Source organism: Aptenodytes patagonicus, chromosome 20 (genome assembly GCF_965638725.1).
Source record: "Aptenodytes patagonicus chromosome 20, bAptPat1.pri.cur, whole genome shotgun sequence".
In the NCBI taxonomy this organism is placed as follows: Eukaryota; Metazoa; Chordata; class Aves; order Sphenisciformes; family Spheniscidae; genus Aptenodytes; species Aptenodytes patagonicus.
This window is the reverse complement of record NC_134968.1, coordinates 7,748,159-7,769,691: the sequence shown is the minus strand read 5'-3', so window position 1 is coordinate 7,769,691 and position 21,533 is coordinate 7,748,159. Positions and strand designations below refer to the sequence as shown.

General features: G+C 54.5%; 1 protein-coding gene across 1 annotated transcript; it reads right to left on the bottom strand.

Annotated features, from left to right (window-relative positions):
- Positions 1 to 5,229: 5,229 nt before the first annotated feature.
- Positions 5,230 to 21,329, bottom strand: LOC143169224 (olfactory receptor 10G4-like). The gene is given in 6 exon segments (XM_076356502.1): positions 5,230 to 5,400; positions 5,403 to 5,710; positions 5,713 to 6,090; positions 6,093 to 6,189; positions 20,574 to 20,743; positions 21,122 to 21,329. Coding segments are annotated over 6 exon segments (1,332 nt in total).
- Between the last annotated feature and the right edge of the window lie 204 nt (positions 21,330 to 21,533).

Below are 21,533 nucleotides of genomic sequence, written 5' to 3'. Positions count from 1 at the left end.
CTCCCAAGGAGAAGGAGGCAAGAGAAGTGGATGAGAGAGCAAGGAGCTGGGCTGGCTTTTATCATGGACCTTTACCGCCCCAGGCTGCCAGAGGCATCCCTTGTAGAGGTGATTATTGTCTGACAAGCTCATCCTGAATGCAAAACATCCCAGCTAATGCTATGGCCTGCGTTTTGGCTTCCTGAATTGCTGTCTTTTCGTTTCCTGCTTTATGCCGGGCACATTCCCCAGTGAAGGCATCTTTTGCGTGACAGGATGAGCGGCCCAAGCATTTCCGGTGCAAAACACGTCAGCATGGGCAGAGGACTCATCTCACATGCTGGAGGAGTCCAGTAAAGGACACTCAAGGTAGACTAAACAGCTGGCTTAGACAACACACATGCGCACAAACACGCACACATCTAGACCTCCAGTCACCTAGAGTTAATTGAGAAGGCTCAAGACACCCAAAGAGAGGCTGTCTACGCTGCCCAGGGCCACCGCACAGGTCTTGGACTTGACAGAGTCATCTTCTGCAAGTCCTGTGTCCAAGGGTTCAGCGTGGCTGAGGGAAGACTGATCTGCGCTCGGTGAGAGCGGGAGATGCAGCTGATGAGAGTAACGTGCCCAGCTTGAGCCCATTCACCCACACAGAAGTCCCTGCCCTGCTCTCTGTCTGTCCCTGAGTACCGTGGACATGGATCTGGGGTTTAGCCATGGGACAGAGGTGCTTGTAGGCTCTGGTGGGACAGCCTGTGGGTTCACTTCTGACTGCATGATGAAGCAAGCCATGCACACGTGACCCGGTAGGCAGGCCCTGCCGTGAGCTTATGCTAGCTGGGGAGTTGAGAGGCCACCATTGGTCAATGGCAGGATCAGTGTCTCCAGAAAGATGGTTTGTCCCATTTACCCTGCACGTCTGCTTTGGGGTGGGAAAAGTCCCATGTGTGAGCTGATGTCTCTTCACTGACTGTGGGAAGAGGCTGTAGAGTCTGCTAGAGCGGGTCCAGAGGAGGGCCACGAAATGATTGGAGGGTTGGAACACCTCTGCTATGAAGAAAGGCTGAGAGAGGTGGGGTTTGTTCAGCCTGGAGAGGAGAAGGCTCTGGGAACACCTTCTTGCGGCCTTTCAGGACTGCAAGGGGGCTTATAAGAAAGACAGAGAAAGACAATTTGCCAGGGCCTGTAGTGACAGGGCAAGGGGCAATGGCTTTAAACTGAAAGAAGGTAGATTTAGATTGGATTACATAAGGAAGACATTTTTTGCAATGAGGGTGGTGAGACAGTGGAACAGGTTGCCCAGAGATGTTGTGGATGCCCCATCACTGGAAGTGTTCAAGGTCAGGTTAGATGGGGCTTTGAGCAACCTGATGTAGTGAGAGATGTCCCTGCCCATGGCAGGGGGATTGAACTAGATGGCTTTTCAAGGTCCCTTCCAACCCAAACCATTCTATGATTCTATGATTCTATGTATTATGCTGGTAGCAAACATGGCTCTGTGAGGTCCTTCCCTCCAGGACAGTGAGTTTGGGCTGAAAGAGCCTCTACACGAGGATGTCGTTGCAATCTGAGTTGGTCCCACAGGGCCGGAAGGACATATCTGCTGAAGGGATCTTGATCCATTTCACTCACGTCCCCTTAATTACCTATATTTACTAAGAGTGAGATGCAAAGCATGGCACAGAAGTCAGAAGAGAATCCCTCTCCCTCGAGAGCTCATTTGGGCAGCGTGCATGGCAGCAGCGGGGCATGGCAGCACTCAGCAGCTTTGGCTTCTGTCCCCAGAGGACCCTCTTGGAAGAGTGAGGGCTACTGGTCGGGAGTGGAATGTGTTTGGCAAGGTGAGGCAAGAGTGTCTTTGCAAACACCTGCTACACTGGGAAGGAGGAGTTTAAAGTAGGTATGGAGGGGGAGGTCTACCATAGACTGAAGAGCAGGGATGTCAGAAGGGGTAGAAGCGGTATGCATGGGGAAGCTCTCACATTCCCCTGTGGCACAGGTGGTGGTGTAGTTACATGTCTGCTACAAACCTCCTGCTCAAGAAGAGAAGGCAGGTGAAGCTTTCTTCAGGCAGCTGGGGAAAGCCTCACAGTCACAGGCCCTGGTGCTCGTGGGTGACTTTTATCACCTCAGTGTCTGCTGCAGGAGGAAAATGGCTGGGCACAAGCAAACCAGGACATGTCTGGGGCATATGGAAGACAAATTTTTGATGCAGGCAATCCATGAATGGACTAAGGGAGAGGCTCTGTTGCACCTGCTTCTCACAAGTGAGGAAGAACTGTTGGATGATGTAAAGTTCAAGGGCAGCCTTGCCTGCAGTGACCATGAGACTGTGGACCTTAAGATCCTCAGAGGGCTGACCAAGACAAACAGGAGTATTACTGCCCCCGACTTCAGACGAGCACTTCTTAGTCTTGTCAGGGACCTACCTGCTCGGCAGGATACCATGGGAAATTGCCCTGGAGCGCAGAGGTTTCCAGGAGGGATGGCTAACCTTCAAGGACAGCCTCCTCAGAGCACAAGGATGGTCCTCTGCAATGTGCAGAAAGGTGAGTCAGGAAAAGCCAAAGCACAGCTGGAGTGGAAACTTGCAAGGCAGAGGGTGGAGGGAATCAGGCAAGGTATCTCTGAGCCTATTGGCAGCAAAAGGAAGGCTAAGTAGATGAGGGCTCATTGCTTGGTGAGGAAGAGGACCTGGTGACAAATGGTAGGGAAAAGGCTGATGTACTCCATGCCTCTTTCTCCTCAGTTTTTACTGGCATGGCTTCTCCTCAGGCCTACCACACCCCTGAGCCTCCCCACACACTCTCTGGGAAGGAAGCAGCACCCACAGTAGAAGAAGAAAGAACTCAGGAGCTCTTACTACCATGTGGACATACACAAGTTCCTGGGACCACTTGGGATGCATCCAAGGGTGTTTAAGGAGCTGGCTGGTCAGTCATTACTCAGTCCCTGGAAAGAAGATGCAGCAAATACTCTCAGAAGCCTTTTCTAAACTCATGAAAGGCAAGAAGGGGGTTGGGAGCAGCTGACATGGGTCTACTGAGGGCAAATCATGCCTCACCAACCTCCTTGCTTTCCATGAGGAGGTGACTGGCACTGTGGGGAAGGGGAGGGGCACTGGCTGTGGTGTACCTTGACTGTAGCAAGACCTTTGACATACCCTCATGGGTGCGCACATACGGACACCTATACGCACACAGAGGTATGCACACTCACAGCCATGCACACACAGAGTTATGTGTCATATGTGTGCCCTTCTGAAGAGGTGTGTGCACACACGTTTCCAAAGGAGCCCATGTGCAGACACAGGCAGAGCCACCCCCCATACCAACATGTACGCACAGACATTCAAACACACATGCTTACGCGTGTGCATACTCCTAGCACGCATGTATTTGCATACAGGTATATGTGCATGCTCATTTACACATATGTACACACATGAAAGCACATATCCACACAGACCTGTACCCCCACACTTAGATAGATCCAGATGGTCACAACTGTCCATGCTCACCTCCATGAAGGCACCTGTATGTGATAAAACACATACACAGTCATGAACAGACCTGACCAAACACACTTTCAAACACCATTTGTGCACGCTCATGCTTGCAGGTGCATTACCCCGGGCACACACAGACACACACGTATGTGCGAATGCACACATGAGCACAGCCAGAGGGACATGTATGTGAGCATGAACATGCACACGCACCACTGAGAACCAGGACGCCCAATGCCAGCTCTCAGCCTCTCGGGATGACTCTAGGCAAGTCCTTCAGGCCCCACAGTTAAGGCATTGAATCAGACACCATCAGCTTTAGTGAGCTCAAGCGTTTCACTGTGGTTCAGTCAGCTGTTTTCTCACCAGAAAAGAGAGAGAAACCACAGCAGAATTGAAGCTGCCATGGCCTTTCCAGACATTGAGCATCTCTGTGTCCCACGTCTATGGGTCAGGAATAACGTAAAAACTAGAGAAAATCCATATTGTTGCAAACACAAAGAATCCCCACATTACAATAGAAAAAAACTCCTTCAGCCTTAGGTGCTCCCAGCTGTCCTATGTGATCTCCCTTAGGGAGATATCAGGGTGTTGGACCGGCCCCTCCTTTCTAAAGGGAGTGGAGCCCCAGTGGCGTATTCACACAGCAGCAGAGCGTGGCGTGCCCGGGAGAAGCCAAACTCCTCACAGGCTGCAAACACTGAGGCTGGGACACCAGAAATGAGAGTGCCTGATCCCACACCACATCCAGCGTGGGCTCCTCCCTCCATGGGTGCACAGGTCCTGCCAGGAGCCTGCTCCAGCGTGGGCTTCCCACGGGTCACATCCTCCTTCGGGCATTCACCTGCTCCGGTGTAGGGTCCTCCATGGGCTGCAGGGTGGATATCTGCTCCACCATTAACCTCCATGGGCTGCAGGGGGACATCCTGCCTCACCATGGTCTTCCCCACAGGCTGCAGGGGAATCTCTGCTCCAGTGCCTGGAGCACTTCCTCCCCCTCCTTCTTCACTGGCCTTGGTGTCTGCAGAGTTGTTTCTCTCACATATTCTCACTCCTCTCTCCGGCTGCAATTGCTGCTGTGCAGGGTTGTTTTCTTCCCCTCCTTCTTAAATATGTTATCACAGAGGCACTACCACCGTTGCTGATTGGCTTGGCCTTAGCCAGCTTCAGGTCCATCTTGCTAGAAGCTTCTAGCAGCTCTGCACCCCCTGCAGCCCCCCCGCTACCAAAACCTTGCCATGCAAACCTGGTACACTGACTGATCCCAGTAAGAAAGGCACCCAGCCTCTTCAAAGCATTCCTTAAAATGCCATTTATTAGCACTAAGACTAGAAAGAAAGAGGATAGTATAGGTGATCTTACATCCCTTCAGATGCTGGGAACCCTGAGCTGCTCACCATCAGCTGCTCTCACAGAATGAGAAAATCACAGGACGTTTGAGGTTGGAAGGGACCTCTGGAGGTCATCTGGTCCAACCCCCCCTGCTCAAGCAGGACCACCTAGAGCCAGTTGCCCACAACTGGTGGTTTTTGAGTATCTCTAAGGAGGGAGAATCAGCAGACTCCCTGGGATACCTATGCCAGTGCTCAGTCACTCCCACAGCACAGTAAGAAAGTGTTGCCCCCTTGCCAGGGCACAGGTCACTGTACTGATCCCATCCATGGAAGGGTTACCCCATCTTGGTCAGTCGAGCTTTAAAGCATTTTCTTCAAAGGAAACAGCTCTAGTCATCGTTTCCACTGTCAAACACTACAACCCTGCCAGTTGTTTACTGGATGTGAACAAATACCAGCAGCTTTCACAGCCTTGTTTCTTAGGATGTAAACCAAGGGGTTCAGCAGGGGAGTAAGAACGGTGTAAAGAACAGCCACCACTCTGTCTAGTGACCCTTTCAAGGTCACTTCCCATGTAGGTGAAAGACACACAGACCATGGAAACAGGCCACGGCAGTGAAATGGGAAGCACAGGTTGAGAAAGCTCATTGCCTGCCTTCTGCATAGCAAATCTACAGGATGGTTCTTGCTCTGCACCTGTAAGAAGTGAGGATGAAGAGGAAGCAGCGGAGGGTCACATCCCCAATACTGAAGATGATCACGGCCTTGTTGGCAGAAGTGCCAGCACAAGCCATGGCCAGGAGGGCTGGCAGATCACCAAAGAAGTGGCGGATGTGCCTGGGCCCACAGTAAGCCAAATGGGAGGTGATTATTGCATGTGGAGCAGGAGCAGGGAACTGGCCAGCCATGTCCCTGCCACCAGCCAGACGCACACAGCCCGATGCATGATGGCCCCACAGCACAGAGGGTTGCAGAGAGCCAAGCAGTGGCCATAGGACATGACAGCGTAGAGGAAGCATTGGTCCCTGCCCAGCAGCTGGGAGGAGTACGGCTGGGCCACGCAGCTGTGGAAGGAGATGGGTATGCCCAGTGGCTTGAGGAAGCCCTCCAGCATCTTTGGAAGGAAGACACTGCAGAAGCAGAGATCCAGGAAAGAGAACTCGCCCAGGAAAACATGCACAGGTGCCCACAGCCTGGAGTCAGCTGTCAAAATTAGCCGGATGAGGAGGTTGCCCAGGAGGGTGAAGGTATAGATGGTGAAAAACACAAGAAGGGAAGCACGCTCATCTCTGGTACATGGGGGAGGCCCATGAGGATGAACTCTGACACGGCACTCTGTTTATCTCCATCCAACCAACACTTCTGTCCCTACAGAAGGAGATATTGTTGCTCCTTCTCCGTGGTAAATCACGCCAGGCCAAACTGTGAATGATGCACAATGTTCCCTCCCCAGGTGTATGCGTTGTGCTGCTAGGTTTTGACTCCATCCTTTCTAACACTGCCCAGTCCCCAGGGATCTTCAGCACAGTCCATGGTCCGTTGTGTTCCAATGTCTGTTCCTGTCTTGTGTGTACTTGTAAGCAGCCAGGTTTGTGTGGATGCACGTGGGAGCACAAATTTGTGCATAATTCCATGCGGGTGTGCATGAGCCTCTGTGTGTGTGTGTCCTTGTGTGTCACTCATCACGAGGGAATGTGCTGCTCATGGCAGAGAGAGACACTCTCCACTGCTCTCTCCATGAGCACGACAGGGCAGCAGGTTCCCAGGGTCAGAAGGAGCCTGAGCGCAGCCCAACGGTGATGGCACCAGCCTGCTAGAGATCTGTCCAGGGAAGGGGCACTGAAATGCAGCCCCTGTCTCCTGAGCCCTCCTTTTCCTGCCCCTCCAAAGCTCACACTCCACTGCTGCCCATTTCAGGCCCCAACAAGGATGGTTTCACTCCAGTTCGGATCCTTAGTTGAATTCAGTATAACAACATTGGGAGTGCCTCAGCATGGCTGGCAGTCCCCCCTGCCTGCCTCTCCAGGCCAGGACACAGCTGCTCTCCCCAGTGCTAGAGAGTTCAAAAGGATGGGGATGGCTTTATGGGCAGGGAGAAAGGCTGAGGAATCCTGCTGACCATGTGCTGGCCATCCCTGAGTGGATCTGCTTCCAATGCAGTGTCGGTGGTGTCTGGGGTGGGACACATCCCCCTCTCATGTCCATGTCAATGCCAAATGTACTTGTGCAGCCCATCAACCTGGTGTCATGTCGGGCAGGGGCCAAGACCTTTTCCCAAACAGGTACTGAATGAAAGGAACATGAAGCCTGATGTCGCTGTGGTGTAAGTGGAAGGACAGACCCTGTGGCTTGCACAGGAAAGCCAAAGAGCTGATGACTGCTTTGATGTTTAGCCCGCAGGGACCTTCATGTCTCACATTGAAATCTCAGTCTGAGTGTCCAGCAACTGCCTCTGCAAGGGAAGGAACACTGGATTCAAGACCAGAAGAGACCCTCACTCTGACAAGGGCTGTGCACAGTGTATAATGTTCCTGAGCCCGTATCCCCGCCTGAATGTTTGTCTGCCTGGACTTAGGTCCAACTTGGAGACAATGCAGCTGAGGGCTTTTCCACTTCCCTTTAGTGACCCCATTAGAGACCAGTGCCAGGGAGCTCTTCTGGGAGAGCTCAGCCAGGGCCAATTCCCCTCTCCGTGGAGCTGCTTCTGAGCTGAGGCTCTAGTGTAGCTGAGGGCCAACCTCATTGCTTTCTCATGAGGTAACAGGCACCGCGGAGAAGGGAAGGGGACGGGTGTATCTAGAGTTTAGCAAGACCTTTGACAGCCTCTCTCATACTTCCTTTATGACCAAATCAGTGACAAATGGCTTCAGTGATGAGGTGGGTGGAAAACTGGCTGGACTACCAGGCTCAGAGAGTTTTAACCTTAGTCCAAAGCCCAGATGGCTGACACGTATTAGTGGGGTCTAGTAGTAGGGATCAGCAGTAGGACCAATACTGTTTGATGTTTTCATGAACGCCATGAGTACTGGGCAGTGGGGAACTCCCAGCAAGTCTCTGGATAACACCCAGCAAGGGGAACGGGCCGGAACTTTTGGAAACGGCTCCTGTTCAGAGGACCTGGACAGGCTGGAAAACTGGGCTGACTGGAACCTCCTGAAGGCCAAAAAGAGTACGGGCAAGGTTTTGCATCTGATGGAGTAACCAGCCCATGCAGTCACGCAGGCTGGGGGCTGGCTGCCTGGGAAACAGATCCACAGAAAAGGATGTGTGGTTTTAGGAGACACCCAGCTGAACATGAGACAGCAGTGTGCCCTTGCAGCAAAGACGGTCAACTGCATCCTGAGCTGTGTTAGTCAAAGTGTTGCCAGCAGGTCCAGGAAAGTGACCCTGCCCCTCTGGCCCTTGTGAGACCACACCTGGAGGACTGCGTCCAGGCTGGGGCTCCCTGCTCCAAGAAGAGTATCGACATACTGACGTGAGTGCAACAAAGGCCACCGAGTCGATTAGGGGGCTGACAAAGTTGACATGTGAGGACAGTCTGAGAATTGGGCCTGCCCATCTTAGATATGTCTCGGGAGAGATCTCCTTGCTTTCTACAACTACCTAGTCAGAGGTGACAGAGAAGATGGACCTAGTCTCTGGAAGTGCCCAGGAGACAGGACATGGGGAGTTCTGATTAAGCAATAGGCTAAAAGAAATAATAACAAAAGGAACGGGTTTCCCAGAAAGGTTGTACAATCTCCATCCTGGAAGGTGTTCAAGGATGGACTGTATGTGACCTTGAGCAACCTGGTCTAATGGGGTCTGTTCCGAGCAGAGGGGTGATCTAGATGACCTCTGGAGGTCCCTTCTCACCTACATTCTGACTCTGGGATTCCCCCTTGCCCCTGCCCTCCCTGACCCCTGCACGCCCACGGGCACACGTGCCCTCACTCGCCCTCTGCCACAACACAACTCTTAGCCATTGTGCTGGGACTGCGGAGGGGCAGCTGAAGGGAGGCTCTCAGCCTCCTCCCTGCCATCCGCAGGGAATCAGTGGCTGCTGTTTCCAGCCCCTGAGCTGGGAGACAGCCATGGGAAGCTGGTCCATCTCCTGGGTCAGGGCCCTGCAGCTGTCCCCGGCTGCAGCGGGCACTGTGCACGCTTGTTCTTGCTGGGGAGCCCTGGCTGGAGGAGGGGAAGAGTCCACTTCCCAGGACAGCAGCTTGTGGCCCTGCAGAGCCACCGAGCACTCTTAGCCCGGGCGAGACCCCGGGCGGCGCCGGCGCAGGGCTCAGCCCCGGGGCGGAGCTGGCGGCGGCGGAGAGGAGAGGAGAGGAGAGGAGGCGGCGCGGCCAGAGCAGAGAGCCGGGGCTGGCGGGGGGCAGCGAGGCGCGGGCGGCGGAGCGGCGGCATGCGGCGGTGCCGGGGCGCAGGGCTGGCGGGGCTGGCCGCGGTGCTCCTGGGTGCGCGGGGCTGGCGGCGGGGGCCGGGGCTGGGCCTGGGGTGGCCCCCGCAGCTCCCTCCAGCCTGCCGTCCCCTCTGGCTTCTTCACGGACCTCTGCCCCCGAACCATCCTCCCGTCCAGCCCTCCCTCTGCTGCCATCCCACGTTCCCCCAGAAAACTCATCGCTCTAGCCTTTCTCCAGGCCTCCCTGTTTCCTTCCTTTCCTCTGTGTCTTGCCGTATAACTCATGCCGTCATCCCTTCCCCCTTGCTACTTTATTTCTGTCTTTCTTTCCTTTATCCCCCTTTTTTTCTTCAACGCCTCCACCCTTCCAGCTATCCTTCACACATTCACCTTGCCACCACCTATTAATGGACACTTCCATTAGTGCACGTGTTGACATCCTCTGGAAACTCTTCTCCTCATCATCTCTCTTTGTTCCTGACTGCTTCTGCGGGACTTGGTTTGGGAAACAGCAGGCAGGGCTGAGCACAAAGCAGGGTTTGACTGGTTTTTCTTCTTTTTCTCCTTTTTTAACTCGGCAGTGGCTGCGGGCAGAGCCCAGGTGCAGCAGGAGCCGTTGGCAGAGACCACCGAGGGCACCGGCATCAGCATCAACTGCTCGCACCCCAACATACAGATCACCTACTACATCCACTGGTACCGTCAGCTCCCGGGCCGAGCCCCCCGACTCCTCGTGTTCAGTTTTAAACAGTCCAAAGAGCTGCAGGACCCTCCGGGGCGGCTGTCGGTGGCGGCAGACCGCCGGTCCAGCGCCCTGCGGCTCGCCCGGCCCCGGCGCGGGGACGCGGCGGTGTATTACTGCGCCCTGGGAGACACGGGGAGAGGAGCCGGGGCTGCGGCCGGGCACGAACCGCCGCGGGCGGGGCCGGGCGCGTGTGTCGGGGGCGGGGGGACAGCCCCGGCCGGGCCCGCCAGGGGGCGCTGCCGCTCGGCCCGCCGGGGCCGCCTCGCCCCGCCCGGCCCCGCCCGGCCCCGCCCGGCCCCGGGCCCCGGGGCGGTTCCCCCGCCCCACCGGCACCGGCACCGCCTTCAGCATCGACCCTGGCACCGGCACCGGCATCGGTACTGGCACCGGCACCGGGCCCGCCGAGGCCCCGCAGCCCCGGGAGGTCCCCCCGACGCGGCTCCGGAGCCGCCCACCGGGCAGAAACTTTCTCCCGCCCCTCACCCCCCGATCACCCCCGCACTCCCACCGGGAGGCAGACTGAAATCCCCCGCCACAGTGGCGGCGGCGGCGGCAGCAGGGCAGGAATCGCGATGGGAGCAGTGGCAGTGTCCGGCGGTGCCCGGGAAGGAGCAATTGTAGCTGCCGGCACCGCTGGCTCCCCGGATTTCACTTTTTTTTACTTTGTTAAAGCTGGATATACCTACAACTGAGTCCTCCAACTACAGGCTTTCACAGGGCTTTCAAACTTCCCTGCTAGCCTTAGAAAGTCGTTGCATGGAGTCAGGAGTTCAAGCTCCACACTGACAGGAGAAGGGGATGTCGGGGTCACAGGTCTTCAAGTGCTCCCCAGAGTGGCTCAGTGTTGAGATGTTTAAGAAGGGAGGGAAAGCCCCTGTGGGAACAGGGAGCATGTCGGAGGCTTCAAGGGGGGCTGTTTCCATCCCCGAGGGAGGTGGGTGCAGGCCCCTGCCTCTGGCTGCACACTGGATGGCAGAAGTAGTTCACCATGGACACTCCTCCCTTGCTGGGGGCTGGTTGGGCTGGTTGTGATCTCCAGGAGCAGCAGAAAGCAGGAGAACAGCCTGCAGCCTCCTATTGCCTGACAGCAGGCGGCTTGAGCTCTTCCTTCAGGCTCCTACAGGAACTTTCAGGTGCCCCAGGCCCCTTTGGCAATGAGACCTGGAGCTGAGAGGCAGCGCTTCTACACCAGGGTATGTCTGCCTGAGAGGATGCTCCAGCACCTTCTGATTTGGAGGGCTGGGAGAAGCCCAGCTGTGGCCTGACTGCCCAAACATGAACCCCCCGACACTGAACAACCTCCCTTTAGCCCCTGCAAACCTGGAACGCAGTAAGAGTCACAGTTTGGTGTCTTTCCTTGGGCTGAGCACTTTAAAAACTTTAATTTGTCTCCCTACAGAGCCTCCTCGTGGCAGAGGTGTGGAGTCCCAAGCCTGCCTGACTCAGAAGACTCTTCATTCCCACCCATCAGCTATTTACACACATTGGCCAGATCCCCCGTGAGCCTTCTCTTCCCCAGGCTGAACACTGCCTGCCTCTCAGCCGATCCTCATAGGAAAGATGCTCCAGTCCCTGCTGGGCTCGTTCTGACATCTTTCTTGTACTGGGGAACCCAGAACTGGAGCCAGCACTCCAGACATGGCCTCACCAGTGCTGAGTAGAGAGGAAGGATCAGGTCCCTTGTTCTGATCTGGCAACACTCTTCCTACTGCAGCCCAGGATGCTGTTGGTTTTCCTTTGCACGAGGGTGCATTGCCACAGCAGACTCAGGAACACCCCTGAGCCGCTGAAACTGAGCAGGACACAGCAGTGAGTATTCAGGAGAAGCATCCCAGCTGCTTGTCCAGCTCTGACTCTTCCCTCAGCGTCCACGAATGACCACTGCTGGGGAAGGGGGCTCTTGGTAGCAGACGTGGCTGCTCCTGTGGCTTTACCTCCTAGCCAAAGAAGCCCAAGGAAGGAAGATGTCCTCCTAGCCCTGCACCTTGGGGATCAGCAAAAGCCTCAACGTGTGAGCAAGACCCCCCAGTCAGACCCTGGACAAGATTCTCTGTTCAAATCCTTGAGCTGTGCCCTTGCTTTTCACGTCTCTCCTCCAGCTGTGGGGACTCACCAGTGCTTCTGTGGGGGGTGTCCCCGTGTCCCTGAATCCCTGTGGGTTCTCTGCCCAGCAGAAAACTGCTGGTGGCTGCATTTGTGGGATGTGCATTTCTGGGATCTAGTTTGTCCCTCTGTGCACACGTCTTTTGTTATGCCAAGTCTGTTGTGGAAAGCAAAGAGCTGGCCCTGGAGAGGGGAAGCTGTGGGGGAAGCTGAAAAAGCAGCCATGGAGTGATGTGAGCACAGTAGGCCATGACATCAGGTGTTTGCAGCGAGGCCTTCAGAGGTGACAAAGAAAGCTCAGTCTCTGTCCCTGGAGAAAAATGTCTCTGTGAGGTACTGGAAGGTGGATGGGAAGCCCCATTCCCACCTGGATGGGGTAAGAATGATAACATTTGGATCCCACCTGGAGGTAGAATTCACGTCTGTCCTCATCCACAGCTGTGCTCAAACTTCTCTGAGGGTGGATTCAGGATCTTGCAGGAAATGCAGGACATCTGGGAGGGCAAATAAACATGTTGGAATTTGGGGGTGCAAACCAGCTGCTTCCAGAATGACATTTCAAGTGACCTGAGTGCTTTTTTATACTTGCCTTACATCTGAGACTGATTGCTCATTTGGCCAGTCTTTCCCTTTTCCTTCATGTTTGTAACTTCTCAGGTGTCCTGAAAAGTGACTGCCATGGCTTAGCATTGCTGCAGGCGTTGCAGGGAGACACTTCAAAGGCTGAGCTCAACATGGGGCTTCCCCCCAGAGCCTTGACTCAAGAGACCCAGTTTTCTCTGGGGACAGGAGCCTTTCAGTGTCTTGAGGAACTCGAACAGCTGAGCAAGCTCAGCAGAGGCCACTGTCAGGGCATGTGGAAGGTGAGAGCTGCTGCTTCACTAAGGCTGTCAGATCAAGTCCCTTTTCCTTTCAAAGGGGAGAAGAAGTAAAAGGGAAAGTGATAAGCCAAGCACACAATGACAGCAATCTCTGAGTAAGTGATAAGGGAGACAAGGAGGGAGAGCAGAGCTTTGCAGCCTCTAATTGATGGGCCATTAGGAAACTGCAGGCACAGCTCTGAAGTGGGTCAGGCTGAGCTTTGTAAGTGACAAGAAGTGACAAGAGGAACATGAGGGTTATGGATGTTTTAGAGGGGGCCTGCAGGACTAGGCAAGCCTTATTAAGGCATGCTTAGGGGCAGGGTCAAAGGTGGGGGAAAAAGAGGAATGGGGAGCAGCAAGGGGAGGCAATAGAGAGGAGGAAGGATGACAGGAGCCACCTGCACATAAGCAGAGTCTGGCCAGTGCACTTGTTGGGGTGAGCCCTGTGCCTGATCACTACCGCCCCCACTGCATTCTTATTATATACTTTCTTAACCACCCTTCAGTATAACTTCACTTCCTTTCCCATGTGTGAGTGCTGCAAGGTCTGAGTGCCAGTAACTGGACAAGACAAGGACATGCTTGTGGCATCACTGCTAAGTGTGCCAAGCGATATATACAACGCAGCACAGCAGAGGTCTATGCCTCCTCAGGTCAGTTGTCGTGCGGGTCCCTAACTTCTCCATAAACAATTGTCTTGTGGTTACTGTGGGCCACTGCACGCAGGCAAGCGGATTGCCTGGTTCATGAGGTACTTTTGTTTGGAGAGATGGAGAAAGCTGACACTGCCTGGAGGGTCTGAAAGGGACAGTCGGGGTCTGCAGGGCTTGGAGTGGCCTTCAGCTGCCTGAGATCTACATCCCAGAGGTGGGCCGGGAGAGGCATCAGAGCATAAACTGCACTGGAGCCCAGTGCAGCCAAGCCAGTCGGGGTGTTAGAGGTGGTGAGCGAGGAGGCATCAAAGAAAGAGAGACTCTCAGGGATGTGGCCCTGGGGTCAGCGAGAATGGTTACGGGTTGAGGACTGTGGCTTATTTTCCCCTCTCATTAGAAATGCAGAAATCCTCATCTTCCTGTACATGTCTTTTGTCTGCTCTGAAGACTAGGAAGGCAGATCCCTCTCAGGAGCCCATCAGAGGGTAAGCTTCAGCCGGCTCCTCAACTTGGGAGAGGCTGTGTAAGCCTCAGGACCCTCCACTTCTCTAGAAACCTCCTTTTCCCAGCCCCTGTGCTGCTGCACAGCAGGGTTCATCTCCTATTCTGGGGGATTTGGAGTAGAGGCGTTGTTCCCAGGAAGCTGAGAAAGGACAGGGGAGAAGTTTCAGAAATAGATTCTTTTGTTCCTAGAAGAAATAGCAATGTCCCCAGAGAGCTGAGGACCCCAGAGGAAGATGTGAAACCTCAGTGGGGAGGAAACCCCTGACCTCCCAAATGGCCCAGCAGTGGGTGTGCAGAAGAGCAGGCGATTCTAGCTGGGGAGGTGAGGGCTCCACTGCGAGCTGACCGGGAACAGCCCCTTCCCACGACTGGGGCCCCCAGGGCCCCTGAGGGAGCCACAGGTGTTGCTGCTGGAGGAGGGAGAAACCCCGAAGGAGCATTTCAGGCACAGGAAGAACAGATCACTTCTCTTCCCCGCTTCTTCCTCCGCTCCCCCAACAGAGTCGTTTCCGGCAGCTCTGTTATCTCGGGGCTGGGAGGTGGTTTTCTGACTCTCTCTCACTCAGCCAACAGGCAGGTCGGTCTCAACATGCACCTCGGCTATCTCGTCCTCACGGCTTTCCTGGGGCAACTGCTGGGTAAGTCCTGGCTTTCTAGAAACGCATACTTCTTCTTCTCCCAAGGAAACCCTCACCAGCCTTATCAGGTCAATGTGTGGAAATACTCTTGGACAGCAGAAAAACACTGGGAACTGTTGGCTCACCTTTGTGGTTTTGCACCCGTTCTCTCAAAACGGTCTTACTGATGGAAATGAAAGGAGAAGAAAGGGAAGAGATACCTCAGACCCTTCATCTTGCTTTTCTCTCCCCTTCAATCTATCGCTCTCTACTCCTCTCTTCTGATCCCCCTCCTGCCACCGTAGGAGATCTCAGCTGTCTCTGCAGCCCCACATTTCTCCCCAAAATAAGCAAATCTTCTCAAAGGTACTACAGGGATTTTAAAGCTCTAGCTCCCACTAACATTAATAATGTGCCCCAGGCTGTCCCCTTCTGGCAGGCACATGTCAGCCATGGCTTCCAGTTTCCTCCTGGCTGGCAACACATCCATCGATACCTCTTTCTAAAGTGAGCTTTGAGTGTACTCGAGGAGCTAGGAGCCCTCTGAGATAAGAGGTGTGGGGACGCAGGATGAATCTTTTAGCCATAGCTCCATGGGCCTCTCAACCTGCTGGAGGGGTGCTGGGCCCAGCACACAAAGGTCAGGCATGACAGGCTGTTCCCTGCTCCTCCGGGCAGTAGGAGCAGGAGCAGGGACAGAGCACAGCTCTCCTCAGGATCCACGCTGGGCTGAGAGCTCTGAGCTCCTGCCCAAAACTACTCTCCTCCTGGCTGTCCGCAGGCCTCAGGAATTTCCTGCAGGGCAAAGGACAGGGAGCCTTCTCTACCAGGGTTTTGTACCCACTCCTGGTTTACTTCCCAGAGTCCTTCCCTGCCGAGCTGCTGACCTTCACTTTCTTCCAGGCACCATGGGGCAGATCACCGTCACTCAGCAAGAAGGACAAGTCACAGTGAAGCAGAGACACACCTTCCAGACAACCTGCACATACCAGACCTCCAACTTTGATGCCTTGCTTTGGTACCAGCAGAGGAAAGGACAAGCCCCACAGCGTATTTCGTATCAGGCAGCATCTGGCCCCAAGCAGAGCGGCCGTCTCACCACGTTGCTGAACACCACAGGGAAATACAGCCTCCTGCAGCTGGAGGAAGTCGAGGTCTCTGACAGTGCCTTGTACCTCTGTGCTGTGCAAGACACCCTGCTGCAGGGAGCTTCCTTGGCTGTGCAACAAGCCAGGGGAGGGAGGGGATGTGTCTGTGCAAGGCTGAGCCTGGGGGAAGGGGCCCTCAGCTCTCCCCTGGCAGTGCTGCTTCCCCTGTAAACCCAGCGCTCTGCAGGGCAAGATCCTCTTTCTGAAAGGGGCCAGTGTCAGTGGCTCTGGAGATGGCTGACCCTGACTGTAGGGCAGAGCCTGCTGGGATCCAGGACGCCAGGGGCTTGCCCTCAGCCCCTCAGACTCAGTGTTAGTAAATTCCTGCAAGCCCATGACTAATTGGGGACATCAAGCACCGACCAGCCCCACCCAGAGGCCCCTGGAGGGCATTGTGACAGAGGTTTGTGGGCTTGTTAGCTCTCTTCAATTAGTAAAGAATTCAGCTGGATTTGAGTCAAGCCATGGGGTTATCTCCAGATGTGCAGCCCGCCCAAGTGCAAAGCCTGTGCCTGAGGGGCAGAGCAAACCACACAGAACAGGCCTGGCTGCCAAACGCCCAGGCGCTCTCCATGCTCCTAACCAATAAGCAAAGAGACCGGCACACAAATGAAGCCTTACAACCCCCTGGGCTCCTTGCAGTCTCCTCCGGGGAGTTAGAGGGATCTATGCTCATCCGCAGCTCCTACAGAGGGAGCGGTGTCGCAGTGATGAGCTCCCACGGCAGCCGGGGACTGTGTGTCTGGGACAAGCCAGACTTGCAGCAGGCAGCTGTAGGGGAATTTTTATGTCACCCCTTGAGGCGAATTAAACACATGTTTGTGATTAAACAGTCAAAAAAATAATTAATGAACAAAGCCTTGGGCCGAGTCCTACCACCATAAGTGGTTCTAGAAGGGATCTGCAAAGATGCATCACAAGCAGATTCCTTATACACACTGGCACCAGCACCAATCCTCTGAGCGGTTGCATGGGGCACCTTAGCCTGGCCATGGGTCTTTCCCTCAATCCAGCTCTCCTGCTCAAAGGTGCCTCCTTGAGCGCTCCCATTCCGGGATGGCTACAAGACAATGCTGGGGCTGTTTCTGATCTCATCACCAAGGGAAACCTCACTCCCTCACAGGGAGTCATTCTGTCTCTGGCATCCCTGCTTCCAGCCAGTTTAACCCCTTCCGAAGTTGGGCCTTCTTGCCCTCCATGACAGATCATTCCTTGGTCACAAAGTACCATCGCTGAGCAGTTACAGTTTGAATTTCCCCTTCACTGCAGATGCTGAGGCTGGGCATGAGAAGCGAGGCTGTGCTCATGAAGCTTCTTCCCTCTCACAAACTGGATTCTGTCTGGTGTTTTGATATCCTCAGGCTTGAGGAAACTCTGCTATCCCTGACGTAATGTTTCCTCTTCCATTCCAGACATCAGTTTATGCAGGCAGCGTCTTAAATGTTCCCGTAGCACACCACGTGAAGGTGCAGTCTTCTTACTGTCAGGGATGTAAACATGCAGGGAAAGCTCTGCTGTCTGGTAAAGTACAAGCTGCACATACGTGAGCCATTGCATTTCCATATTAGTGATTTGTTCATCTTGACCACTATGAAGAACAGGAGGCACATCCACCCTCCCCGACAGCAACTGGGTTTCTCTTGTCTCGAGACAGAGACACCTTAAAACTGGTTGCATTGTGTTATTTCCCTCTTGAACTTCAGCCATGGCAGTTGATGTAAAGAGATGCTGTACCTTTTCCTTCTCCTGTCCGCATGACTAATGACAAACCAAAACAAACGCAGACAAAGAGATGCTCGACCCAGGCAGCTCCCAGCATGGGGCATCCACGGGCCCTCATTCCCCTGTGCTGCCTGGGGAGACAGCCCCAGCCTCAGCCTCGTATCAGCAGGTGCCTCCTCTACCCCACTGGTAGAAACAAAGAGTGCATGACAATCTCCCTGGTGGCCTTTGTCATCTCCTTCAGGGAGACCTGGGCATCTGGAACCAGCCCCCCCACCCCCAGCTCCTATGCGAGAAGCAATGCCGCAGCGGAGGATTGTGTGTCTGCTACCAGCCCAGCTTCCTGCAGGCTGCAAATGCTGAGGTCTGCACGCAGAAATGAGGTTGAACTAATGAAGTTGCTCCCCGGGTCCTTTGCAGGTAAATGCATTCTCTTCAAAAGCCAAAACCCCCCACCCTAATTAGCAGCTGAGAGGAAAAGGAGAATTTATATCAGCGTATCAGCATTTCAGTTCACATGTCTGTGTGGAACTACTTGCCTCCCCTCTCAGTAGCTTTTCCTCCCTCCCCTCTTGGGCTTTGCTTGTGAGGAGTTTGAAGATGTGCGGGGCCAGAGAGTGGGTCGAGTCTGTGCTGCCAAACCAACCCCTGAGCAAGGCCTTGGGCAGAGGCGTTTCAGCAAGTCCAGAACTTTCCTGCAGCAGTTTGGTAGGTCCCCTTCCACAGGGGGATGACGCTTCCCAACCCCTCTGTGGGTAAAAGCAGTAATTTGGAAAGCTCCTGGCCCCGCTTTGGACACTTAGGCAGCAGCCCCAGCCTCTCTCCCTGCCGTGCCTCTCTCCTGCTTCCCTCTGCCCTCTGCACAGGAAATTGTGCTGGCCTGCAAGGCCATCTTCTGCCTCCCAGCAGAGCTCCGTGCAGACTAGGAGGAACATCCATCCCCAAGAGGAGGCTGCGAGCGTCCCACTGGCATACAGAGCCAGAGATGCTCAGTCTCTCTGAAAGAGAATGGCCAAGAGCTCGTCCTCCCTTCACTCACATGTCAGCACACGTAAAAACACATGAGCATGCACACCCAGTTACACAGGAACTCCCGTGCATGCACAGACATTCACCCCTCCAGGCATGTCATCACATAAGTGTTCGCATGTGCTTATACACACTTGCACACTCACACTTGCACGTAGATAGATATATGCAACCTCATGTACAAACACAGAAATATATGTGCTTGCCTGCACACACATATGCCCCCACACATACACACACACACGCACACACCGACACCACACACACTTACTTGCTCCCCTGCAAAAACATGCGTATCCACACACCCATGCACAGGCACACACACTGGCAGGCACTCACTCTCACACGTGCATTTGCAAATGAACATACAACTGCAAGCACACAGGCACAAATACGCCCACAGGCACAGGCAGATGCATATGCACAGGAGGAAGCACAGCCTCTCCCCACACTCTCAGAACCAGGACTCCACCGGCCACCCCTCCGCATCTGCTTTTAGCACTGGGGGAGTCTCCAGAGGAAGAAGAGCGGTGGCAGGAGGCTGTGCCCAGCACTGCCGAGGCACCAGGAGGACAAGCCTTGTGCCCAGAGAGCCTCCCAGCAGGGCTGGCATTTTCCGAGGGTCCTCACCTGGCCTGAGAGACTCCTATTCAGTTCCCCCTAACTGTGACCTGCCTCCCTTGGAAGGGGTCCAGCTCCTAGCTATTCTCTGCAAGTCCAGCATCAGGAAGCAAGGTGCCAGCCAGACGGGTTTGTTAGAAATCTTCTCAGAAAGCAGCTGCAGCATTGCTCAGGCTAAATCAGCTGCTGCTGTTGTTAGCCACCGGGCAGCCATAATAGATGTGTACCGTGTGTGTAAAAAGCACGCCTGTGTCAGGATTTTCCGTTGTTGGCTGGTGAGCTCAGCAGGTGCTGCTCTGATGGACCATTACTCCTTGTCCTGTCACTACAGGCCTTGGTAAAAAGTCTTTCTCCCTCTTTCTTATAAGCCCCCTTACTATATTGAAAGACCACAGTGAGGTCTCCCTGGAGCCTTCCCTTCAGCCTCTCTGGCTGAACAAGCCCAACTCTCTCAGCCTTTCTTCATAAGACAGGTGTTCCAGTCCTCAGAACATTTTTCTGGCCATCCCCTGAAGGGCCTGCTCTAACAGGTCCATGTCTTTCTTTATTGGGACCCCCAGAACTGGGCTCAGTACGCCAGGTGGGGTCTCACCAGAGTGGAGTAGAGGGGAGAATCACCTCCCTTGACCCGCTGGCCACACTTTTTTTGATGCAGCTCAGGATGTAGCTCAGGCTTTCTGGGCAGCAAGCGCACATTGCTGGCTCATGTCCAATTTTTTGTCCACCAGTATCCCCAGGTCCATCTCCCCAGGGCTCCTTCCAATCAATTCATCCCCCTGTCTGTACTGATACTGGGGATTGCCCCAAGCCAGGGGCAGGACCTTGCACTTGGTCTTCTTGAACTTCATCAAGTTCATATGGGCCCACTCCTCAAGCATGTCAAGGTCCCTCTGGATGGCATCCCTTCCCTCAAGAGTATCAGCTGCACCTCTCAGCTTGGTGTCATCTGCAAACTTGCTGAGGATGCACTCAGTCTTGCTATCTATGATACTAATGAAGATATCAAATAATATTGGTCCCCGTGTGGACAGGGCAAGGGCTAATGGTTTTAAACTGAAAGAGGGTAGGTTTAGGTTGGACGTAAGGAAGAAATTTTTTGTGATGAGGGTGGTGATACACTGGAATGGGTTGCCCAGAGAAGTTGGGGATGCCCCATCACTGGAAGTGTTCAAGGTCAGGTTGGATGGGGCTTTGAGTAACCTGATCTAGTGAGGGATGTCCCTGCCCATGGCAGGGGGGTTGGACTAGGTGATCTTTCAAGATCCCTTCCAACCCAAACCATTCTAACATTCTATGATTCTATGACAGCCCTGGCCATGCCCGCCCGGACTGCTGCCTCTCTGCTTGCTGGGGCCACCTTGCCCCACCCAGCCACAGGCCCCGGGGTGGTTCTCCGCTGCAAGGCATTGTCAGCAGCATCAGCACTCGCACTGGCGTCAAACATCAGCATCGGAATCGGCGTAGGGCTTCTTCCGAGCTTCTCCATCGTTTCCCGCCAGGGGATCTCTTCCAGTACTCGGAAGCCATCTGCAGAGTCAGGAGTTTGAGCTCAACACAGACATGCGAAAATGATGTAGAGGTGACTGAAACCTTCAGGCTTTCTCCATAGGTTCCAGACCATCAGACTCTTGTAGAGGATTTCCCTCCACACCAAATGCAGAGCCTTTTGGTGTGCAGGTGAAGTCCCAGAGATAGGACGAAAGCTTGCACACGCCTTGTGTCCAAGGCACATTTGGGGCTCAAGGGTTGCCAGGGTCACGTCTCAGAGGCAGTCAGAAAGAGAATTGCTGTGTTGCCTAAAGGGGTTGAAGGGCTGAGGTTTGCTGAAGCTGAAAGCCATCCCCTGATGGGAGAGTTTTCTCTCCAGCTGGTCCCCAGGAAGCCTGCATGGCTTGAGTAGCTCACCCAGCTCTTCGAAGTCCACGTGCTTGGGCTTCAGAAGAACAGAGGGAAAACTGGTTTCTGCAACTGCAGAGGCCCCTGTCTTTGAAACTGGCAAAGGATCCCTTCTCCAGGCATTCCTTGGGTGGGCTTCCAACCGGCCAGACAGCACGCTTGCCTCAGTGGCGGTGTCTTGAGCCCAGGGCAGCACAAGCAGCCAGGGGTTCTCCATGTGGGTACTTGAAGGGATGGATGGAGCCTGTCTGTAAAGCAGAGGGCAACATCACGCTGTGGGTTGTGGTTAGGCTGGGTCTGTGCCTCCCCAGCCTGCGTGCCAGTGAGGAAAGCTGTTGAGACTTGTAGTTGGGTGTGACTTTTTTAGCCAAGCCCAGGCCCAGGGACTTGGGACACAGGAGTGGGTACTCAGCAGAAGTAT